The 10,000-nt window shown below is 38.2% G+C and overlaps 1 protein-coding gene across 1 annotated transcript in view; it reads right to left on the bottom strand.

The window, feature by feature from the left end:
- LOC121373012 overlaps positions 1-10,000 on the bottom strand; it is a 27,005-nt gene that overhangs the window by 6,896 nt on the left and 10,109 nt on the right. Inside the window, exons 4-6 of the mRNA XM_041499455.1 lie at positions 7,115-7,268; positions 5,343-5,458; positions 1,819-1,935 (exon numbers count right to left, since the gene is read on the bottom strand). Coding sequence (XP_041355389.1) covers positions 1,819-1,935; positions 5,343-5,458; positions 7,115-7,268 — 387 coding nt within the window. The remainder of the gene's footprint in view (positions 1-1,818; positions 1,936-5,342; positions 5,459-7,114; positions 7,269-10,000) is intronic.

Genomic DNA, 10,000 nt, shown 5'->3' with positions numbered 1-10,000 from the left:
TTTATAGATGAAATGTCACCTGGACATGGGAGCCCATGCAATGCTATTAGATATACTGGCTAGACCCAGTAGAGCTAATTTTAATCAGATTGCTCTGACAGCAGAGAGCGATCATAACCGTTAAATGTCCAGTGGCATAGCTTAGCGGGTGGGGGTAGAGGAGTAGGGGTGTACGGGCCATGCCCCCCCCCCCCCCCAAGCAAACATTTTTCTAACTGTATTAAATTTTATATAATCATATATAGAGTGGGTTGCCTGCCATGCCACCCTCCCCATATAAATCCTGGCTACGCCAGTGCAAATCGTCTAGCTCTCGAATGACAGAATATTCCGGTTATAACCTTGCATGCGAGTAAATTAAGACATTGATCATTGTGATGGTTGCGAGCCAAGGACATTGTTCAAACCACTGATAATTGAAAATGTGCTTTACCTATTCATGGGTGGCGTAAAAAGGAAATTCACGTTACTCAATTCCTTTTTGCCTAACCCGTTATATCCATGTTAATGATGTCCTAAATTGAATGCGCGAAATAAGTTAGGCAACATTATGTTTACGTGAGAGACTCGCGAACGAAACAATCATTGCAATTTTTAACGACCTGAGTCCTCTTAAAGGGACATTCCTGATTTTGCTGCAATTTTTAAGATGTTATCGACTAAAAGAAACTTTTTAACCATTGTAATTAAATATCAAATATATGTTTCTGCATAAAATATTAGTGGCTGTATATTAAACGTGTTTCTGATCGTTATGATATTTGTAGTAGGTTAAATTTTATTTTATTTCCTAAAACAAAATTTTCGTACGTACAAAATTATTTGAAGACAAAATCCAGTATGGGTTTTTACAAATATTAAGACGACCAGAAACACATTGAATATATAGACACTGATATTCTAAACAAGAAAATAATTTAATATGTAAGTTTAATCGTAGAAATATTTTATTAGTCGGAAACATCTTACAATGCAGCAAACTCATGAATGACCCTTTAAAGTGACAGACCCCAGTTTTTAAACACTACGATGTAGTTTTCACTATTAGAGCCGTTTTCGTTTTTATAATTGATATGAGACAAGTCACATTATTTACATTTTAGTGTTTAGAATATCCATTTCCGTACATCCGAAGTGTTTGTGGTTATCGTGCGTGTAATACCACGAAATTAACTTTTTCATAATTATATAAAACGCACGTGCGTCTGAGAAACAACGGTTGTGGAGAAAGGCTCTTGTCTCTTTCTGGGGGGGGGGGGGGGGGGGGGGGGGGGGGGGGGGGGGGTGGGGGTGGGGGTGGGGGTGGGGGTGTGATTTCCCCGTTTCATTCTCTTGCATCTTTATTAAAGGGACATACCCTAGTTTGTTTACACTAAGGCATAGTTTTGACTATTATAGCCGTTTTTAATAACTAAAATCATACTTAGATTTTATGGTTTAGATTATCAATTTCCGTACATTCGAAGTGTTTTTGGTCATCCTGGTGTTTTTAATATCACAAAATGCATTTATCATATTTTTTAAAACGCACGTGCGTCTGAGAAGTAACAGTTATGGAGTCGAGTTTTAGTCTATTTTTCGAGGGTATTTCACCATTTCAAAGTCACAGACTCGTGTTTCTCTCAATTGTAACTTTATCCAAATGTGTTACAGGTTTGTAGATTAAATATACATTGTGTTAATTTTCACGGGTTGAAACTAGGGTCTGTCCCTTTGAAATGTGTTACAGATTTTGTAGATTAACCAAACTTAGTGTCTTGTTTTCATGGGTTCCACTTGGGTTTGCGACTTTGAAATCATTTACAGAGATCTACTTACCCTGAAGGTTCTGGACTGAACTGAATTCTTTGTCTCAATGTCGACAGTGAACTGCTCGGGCATTTTGGGCAGCTGTTTCACATTCTTCCGTCCTTTACAGACAATTCCTTTTGGAGACTGAAAACAAGAACTGGTTTAAAGCAGTGACATCTTTTTGTCCATACTCCTTATATATCGGCCTGTCTTACAATCCTAACACTAACCAGTGCACCACAACTGGTCAAAGGGCGTGATATTTGCTTTAGGAAAATGCATATAAAAGATCCCTAGCTGCATTAAGAAAAATGTAACGGGTTTCTTCTGATGACTACGAGTCAGAAATACCAAGTGTTTGACATCCAATAGCCGTTGAATAATTAATTAATTGTGTTTTAATGATATCATTATAAGAACAAACACTCCTAACAGGCCCCGTGCTTATAAAACTTAAAGTCTAGACTTTAATAAAGTCCAGACTTTAACGTAATGCTATTTGAATGACGTTGAAGTCTGGACTTTATTAAAGTCTAGACTTTAAGGTTTATAAGCACGGGGCCAGAACTTGATAATGTGAGGATTGTATTTGGATGCCTTCCATCACCACCGTAATATAAAATCTTGTCCACAGGTTCAAATATATAAATTCCCCCGTTCTTTATATATAACACCTTTAGGAGACAGAATGAAAAGCAGATTCAAAGCATTGCAATCCTCCCTCTCTCCTTATATACTAGCCTGATTTATAATCCTAATATGACTTACTAGGCCTGATTTATAATCCTAATATGACTTACTAGCACGAAAATTTATTTGGATGACTCCTCCAGCATTTAAATATAAAATCATGGCCAGAGGTACAGAGAAATGTTTTTTCTCGTCCTTTATATAGAAAACCTTTATTAGAAAACTGAAATATGTATAGGGGAATGTCCGAGTAACTCTCCATTCCTGAAAAATAATGGGACTCGGCCCTAGCAGGCCTCGTCACCATTATTTTTCAGGAATGGAGAGTTACGAGGATATTCCCCTACTTAAAATACTCCACTAAATAATAATTTTATGTGAATATATGTTAGTATGGGTTTAACACCAATGATTTTGGTGGGTTAATTAAGTAGGGTTTCATCTCTCCATTACTGAAAAATAATGGAGCGTTGAGACAATACTGTGACTTCGCAGGTGTATTTTAAAATAAGTTCATTGGCATCCTCTCCTTATATAGTGGCCTGATTTACAATCATACCAGGACTTAATAACGCGGAGGTTTATTTGTGTGCACCTCACCACCACCAAATTATCAAATCCTTACCTGAGGTAATTAGGATTTGAAAGTAGAACAGGTTCAAAGCACAGACATGTTTTCTACTCTCATCTTTTTATATTGCCCCGATGTAGGATTTCCCCCGTTTTTTTAATATACTTTGGGAGACAAAGGATGCGATAGCATCAAATGTTTTGAATCCTCCCCATGATCGTTGTTAGATGTTGGCCTGTCTTACAAATAAAGAAAGAAATGTTTTATTTAACGACGCACTCAACACATTTTATTTACGGTTATATGGTGTCAGACATATGGTTAAGGACCACACAGATATCGAGAGAGGAAATCCACTGTCGCCACATCTTTTCGGTTAGCAGCAAGGGATCTTTTATATGCACCATCCCACAAACAAGATAGTACATACCACGGACTTTGATATACCAGTCGTAATGCACTGGCTAGAACGAGAAATAGCCCAATGGGCCCACTGACGAGGATCGATCCCAGACCGACCGCGCATCTAGCGAGCGCTGTACTCCTAGACTACGTCCCGTCCGGCGTGTCTTACAATCCCAGCAGGACTTACTAGGTTGGGAGGTTGGGAGGCTGGGAGGTTGGGAGGTTGTTTGGAAGCCTTTCATCACTACCACTCAAATATGTAAACTGCTGGCCAGAGGTTCAAACAAATGCCTTTTCTCTCACTATTATCATCCTGGACAGACATACCATATAGCTGAATGAATGAATCAGCTATATGTAAACTGCTGGCCAGAGGTTCAAACAAATGCCTTTTCTCTCACTATTATCATCCTGGACAGACATACCATATAGCTGAATGAATGAATCAGCTATATGTAAACTGCTGGCCAGAGGTTCAAACAAATGCCTTTTCTCTCACTATTATCATCCTGGACAGACATACCATATAGCTGAATGAATGAATCCGCTATATGTAAACTGCTGGCCAGAGGTTCAAACACATGCCTTTTCTCGCACTATTATCATCCTGGACAGACATACCATATAGCTGAATGAATGAATCAGCTATATGTAAACTGCTGGCCAGAGGTTCAAACAAATGCCTTTTCTCGCACTATTATAATCCTGGACAGACATACCATATAGCTGAATGAATGAATCAGCTATATGTAAACTGCTGGCCAGAGGTTCAAACACATGCGTTTTCTCGCACTATTATCATCCTGGACAGACATACCATATAGCTGAATAAATGAATCAGGACTTCTAGATTATGGTAATCTCACTCCCGCGTCTAGTGATATTCAATGTTGGGCTAGTAAATAACTATCATTGCTATGTCCGACGGCTAGTGATTTTTTCTTCTTCAAATGTTGTAGTTAAGTCTATTTTGTAACTTATATGAATCTTCTGCCCCCACCTCAATCCCTCAATGTTAGTGTTTTTAAGCTTATAGTTTTAAAGATGGGCTAGTGAATATTTAATTGTGGGCTAGTACATTTTAAAAATTACTGATCCCATGGCTAGTGGATTTTACAAACATTCTAGAAGCCCTTAATGAATAAATGAATGAATGAATTGATGGATGGATGGATACGAGGATGAATGAATGAATTGATGGATGGATGGATACGAGGATGAATGAATGAATAAAAATTTAAAGAATGAGTGAGTGAATGAATCATTCATTCATTCATTTCGACTTATGTTTGTGCTTATATCCAATTAAGTTTCAAACACGCTGTCCTGGGCACACACCTCAGCTATCTGGGTTGTCTGTCCAGGACAGTGGATTGGTTGTTAGTGGTTAGTGAGAGATAGAAATGCGTAGTGGTCTTACAACAATTAATAATTAACGATGGGACATAAAAATTAAAAAAAAAGTTTTATGGCACGTCGATGAGCCCATTGGACTATTTCTCGTGCCAGCCAGTGCTCCACGACTGGTATATCAAAGTTCGTGGTGTGTGCTACCCTGTCTGTGGGATGGTGCATATAAAAAAGATCCCTTGCTACTAATGAAAAAATGTAGCACGTTTCCTCTGTATGACTGTCAAAAATGACCATATGTTTGACATCCAACAGCTGATGATTAATAAATCAATGTGCTCTAGTGGTGTCGTTAAACAAAATAATCACTTTTTACGGCAAAATAAATGTTGCCTCGAACAGAAAACATCGCGGTTAATTGGCGGGGTTGTGGTGCACCATGTTTTCGCCTTATGTGAAATACTTTGATGAAAGACAACCCGAATTTAACAATTATCAGCTGTTCTTGATTCGTGTTTTAATAGTTCATGCTTACATGGAAAACCGTCTGGTCTTTGATTGGTCCAGGCTTGAAGTATGAATATTCATAGACATGGGTGTAGTTGTGACTTCCTGTTGGTTTCACATTTCCTTGCTTATCCTCATTCCGTGCTGAAAGTAAAACAGTATTATATATTTATCGGGTGGCAACCCCCCCCCCCCCAAACCCACCACCAAACAACAACAAAAAAAAAAACCCCAACCCAAAACCCCCCAACCCATAGCCCTACTGTATATAGAATTATTTAAAAGATATCGGGAGAATAACTTTTATATTCCACAACTATAACGATATGTATATTTGCCACCTTTAATAAACATTGTAGGCTCATTGTTTAAATATTATTAAAATAACAACAGATTCAAAATTGAAACCCAAAAATGTGACGCCAAGAGCTAAGTGCACCCCCGAACCCCCCCCCCCAAAAACAAAACCCACACAAACAAAACAACAACAACAAAAACAACAACACCCCCAAAAAAAAAAACCCAAAACAAAACAACAACCCAACAACAACAAAAAAACACCTACAGGAAAAAAAAAAAAAAAAATAACAAACCAACAAAAAACAACCATAAACGTACTGAATATGGAATTATCTAAAACGTATGGTGACTGTAATTTTAATTCTTCATACAAATTACTATATGGATATTTGTCACATTTAGTGAAAATTGTAGGCTCATTCGTCACATATTGTTCAAATTGCACAATTCAAAATTAAGTTTTAAAAATGCGACGATGTTTGATATAGAGAATAATACATGAGTGGCCGTTTGATATCATTTATCTTAAAACGAGTTGTTTTAAAATGTGTCTAGCGAGCGAAAGCGAGTTGGATACGTTTTTAAACAACGAGTTGTGAGATAAATGGTATCTAACCGACACGAATATATTATTCTATTTCTTACATATCCCCAGAAAACAGGTTTTAAGCAAATTTTTACATCTTTTTCGACTAAAAGCTATCTACAATCCTTGCGCGTGTAGCTAACTTGCACGTCAGACAATTGATTGTCAGGTTAACTAAACGTCACAGTGTAATCGATTTCGACTGTGCTGGATTTTTTTCATTGGTTGTATGGCATTGTTGACCTGGTCATCGCCTAGGAGCATCCAGTCGTATGTCTTGAAATTTTTAAAGGGACATTGCTGAGTTTGCTGCATTGTAAGATGTTTCCGACTAATAAAATATTTCTACGATTAAGCTTACATATTAAATCTATTTTCTTGTTTATAAAATCAGTGTCTGTATATTCAATGTGTTTCTGCTTGTCTTAATATTTGTAAGAAGCCCAAACTGGATTTTGTCTTCAAGTAATTTCGTACGTACGAAAAAAAACATATTTTAGGAAATAAAATGAAATTTAACCTAGTACAAATATTAGACCAATCAGAAACACTTTTAATATACAGCCACTAATATTTTATGCAGAAAATTATATTTGATATGTAATTACAATCGTTAAAACGTCTCTGTTAGTCGATAATATCTAAAAAATCACAGCAAACTAAAAAATGTCCCTTTAACAAACGCACGTAATCAAAAGCACGTGTTATAAAAAATATCGAATGTTGTTCTCACCAACGGGTGTGTAAGAAATCTGTATATGATTGGCTGATGATAACCTAGAACTGTTACAGATACTTAGATTGGTTGCACAGATACATCTAACTCATTGGTCACATGTGTATACTGAAGACTTTTATTGGCTGCATAAAAAACCATGACCTGCTACAGAGAATTTGATTGGTTGCATACTAACCTTCACCTGTTATGGTAATTCTGATTGGAATATTTGTATCATTTGTTGGACTCAAGAAGTTATCTCGGCTGAAATAGTAATCCAGACGAAAAGTCGAATGAAGATCATCTGAGTGTTGACATGATGCCCAGCGATTGACGGGAATGCCACGAATCTGAATAAAAATGTATTTGTACAATATTATTTTAAAATACTTACATCATTTGTCGTGTGGTTACTTGATATATATATATATATATATATATTTATATATATATATATATATATATATATATATATATATATATAGTCCGGTTTAAGAAATAATTCCTCATGAACCAAATTACACAATTCTGATATGCCTTTTGACATCTTTCTTTAATGAAAGAAAGAAAGAAAGAAATGTTTTATTTAACGACGCACTCAACACATTTTATTTACGGTTATATGGCGTCAGGCATATGGTTAAGGACCACACAGATTTTGAGAGGAAACCTGCTGTCGCCACTATATGGGCTACTCTTCCGATTAGCAGCAAGGGATCTTTTATTTGCACTTCCCACAGGCAGGATAGCACAAACCATGGTCTTTGTTGAACCAGTTATGGATCACAATCAGTGCAAGTGGTTTACACCTACCCATTGAGCCTTGCGGAGCACTCACTCAGGGTTTGGAGTCGGTATCTGTATTACAAATCCCATGCCTCGACTGGGATCCGAACCCAGTACCTACCAGCCTGTTGACCGATGGCCTAACCACGACGACACCGAGGCCGGTCTGAACTGCATAGAGTCATTAATGAATGTTTACAGCCTCAAAATCCCTAGCTTGAAATATTATTATGTGCACATTCCTGTGAGTATTCAAACGTGTCGTTACTGACGAAAACTGGAGTGGTTCCTACAGTGTGGCAGTCCTCCTACAGATATTATGGGAACCGAAGACGCAGTATTCTACAGTCAAAGTTAAAGTTTGTTTTATTTAACGACACCACTAGAGAACAATGATTTAGTAATCGTTGGCAACTGGATGTCAAACATTTGGTAATTGTGATGTATAGTTTTAGAGAGGAAATCCGATACATTTTTCCTTTAGTAGAAAAGGGATCTTTTATATGCAATATCCCACAGACAGGATAACACGAACTTTGATATACCAGTCGTGGTGCACTGGCTTGAAAGAGAAACAGCCCAATGGGCCCACCGGCGGGAGTCCATCAGGCGAACGCTTTACCACTGGGCTACATCCAGCCCTTGTCTGTGGGATGTGCTATCCTGTTTGTGGGATGTACTATTTTGTTTGTGGGATGTGCTATCCTGTCTGTGGGATGTGCTATCCTGTCTGTGGGATGTGTATATAAAAGATCCACTGTCAAGAGATCTGTTATATGCATATCCCTCAGACAGGGTAGCACATACCACAACCTTTGATATACCAATTGTGTTGCACTGGCTGGAACGAGAAACAGCCCAACAGCCCAATGGGCCCACTGACGGGATCGAACTTAGTACTACAGATAGTGTGGGAACCCTATGTGATTGTCAAGACAAGGTTTCCTTCTATAGACAAAACATCTGACAGTGATTCATGGTTACATACCCTCACGACTCTTGTCATACCAATTTCTCGTTCCAGCCAGTGCTCCACAACTGGTGTAAAAAAGGCCGTTGTAGGTACTATCCTGTCTGTGGGATGGTGCATATAAAAGACCCCTTGCTACTAATCGAAAAGAGTAGCCTATGAAGTGGTGATAACTGGTTTCCTCTCTCAATATCTGTGTGATCCTTAACCTTAATGTGTTGAGTGCGTCGTTAACTAAAACATTTCCTGGTCTCTTTCTTGTGCAGAGATACAATATTGAATACAACAGATCCATAATCGACATGTGTGTTACGACTTATATATTCCGGCCTCGGTGGCGTCGTGGTTAGGCCATCGGTCTACAGGCTGGTAGGTACTGGGTTCGGATCCCAGTCGAGGCATGGGATTTTTAATCCAGATGCCGACTCCAAACCCTGAGTGAGTGCTCCGCAAGGCTCAATGGGTAGGTGTAAACCACTTGCACCGACCAGTGATCCATAACTGGTTCAACAAAGGCCATGGTTTGTGCTATCCTGCCTGTGGGAAGCGCAAATAAAAGATCCCTTGCTGCTAATCGGAAAGAGTAGCCCATGAAGTGGCGACAGCGGGTTTCCTCTCAACATCTGTGTGGTCCTTAATCATATGTCTGACGCCCATATAACCGTAAATAAAATGCGTTGAGTGCATCGTTAAATAAAACATGTCTTTCTTTCTTTCTGTATATTACAGGATGCATGCGTGCGTGCGAGCGATGCGAACGATACGATAATATTTATATCCTAACCTGACGCAAACATAACGACAGTCTTCTCTTTAAAATTGTTATCAACAGTTGAAACAACCAAGTCAAATTTCTTTGATTAGTTAAGATATGCTTGTCACTCGTGTCACGCGGTATTTATGAATCTGTCGCGCCGTACACGTGCGGTTAGAATGCAGCAATTGAAATCAATGGTTCCTAAAAAAAAAAAAACGCTCACGTCACACGCGTCCGGTTAGGATGTAGCTTTAGGATGCAACTTAACCAGACGCGACCATAACGACAGTCTTCTTTTTAAAATTGTTATCAACAGTTGAAACCGCCAAGTAAAAGGTGTTTGATTAGTTAATATATGTTTGTTGCTCGTGTCGCGCGACAAAAAATAGAAGCAATTCCTATCGGTATTATGTCGCACGCTCGACTACATCAATCTGACGCGCCGTACGCGTGCGGTTAGGATGCAGCAATGGAAATCAATTGCTTTAAAAAAAAAAAAAAAAAAAAAAAAAAAAAAAAAAAAAAAAATTGCCCGCGTCGCGAGCGATTATTTTTGAAACCACTTATTT

Source organism: Gigantopelta aegis, chromosome 5 (assembly GCF_016097555.1).
Source record: "Gigantopelta aegis isolate Gae_Host chromosome 5, Gae_host_genome, whole genome shotgun sequence".
Taxonomy (NCBI): Eukaryota; Metazoa; Mollusca; class Gastropoda; order Neomphalida; family Peltospiridae; genus Gigantopelta; species Gigantopelta aegis.
Note: the sequence above shows the minus strand (reverse complement) of the source record. Positions and strands in the feature narration are given on the sequence as shown.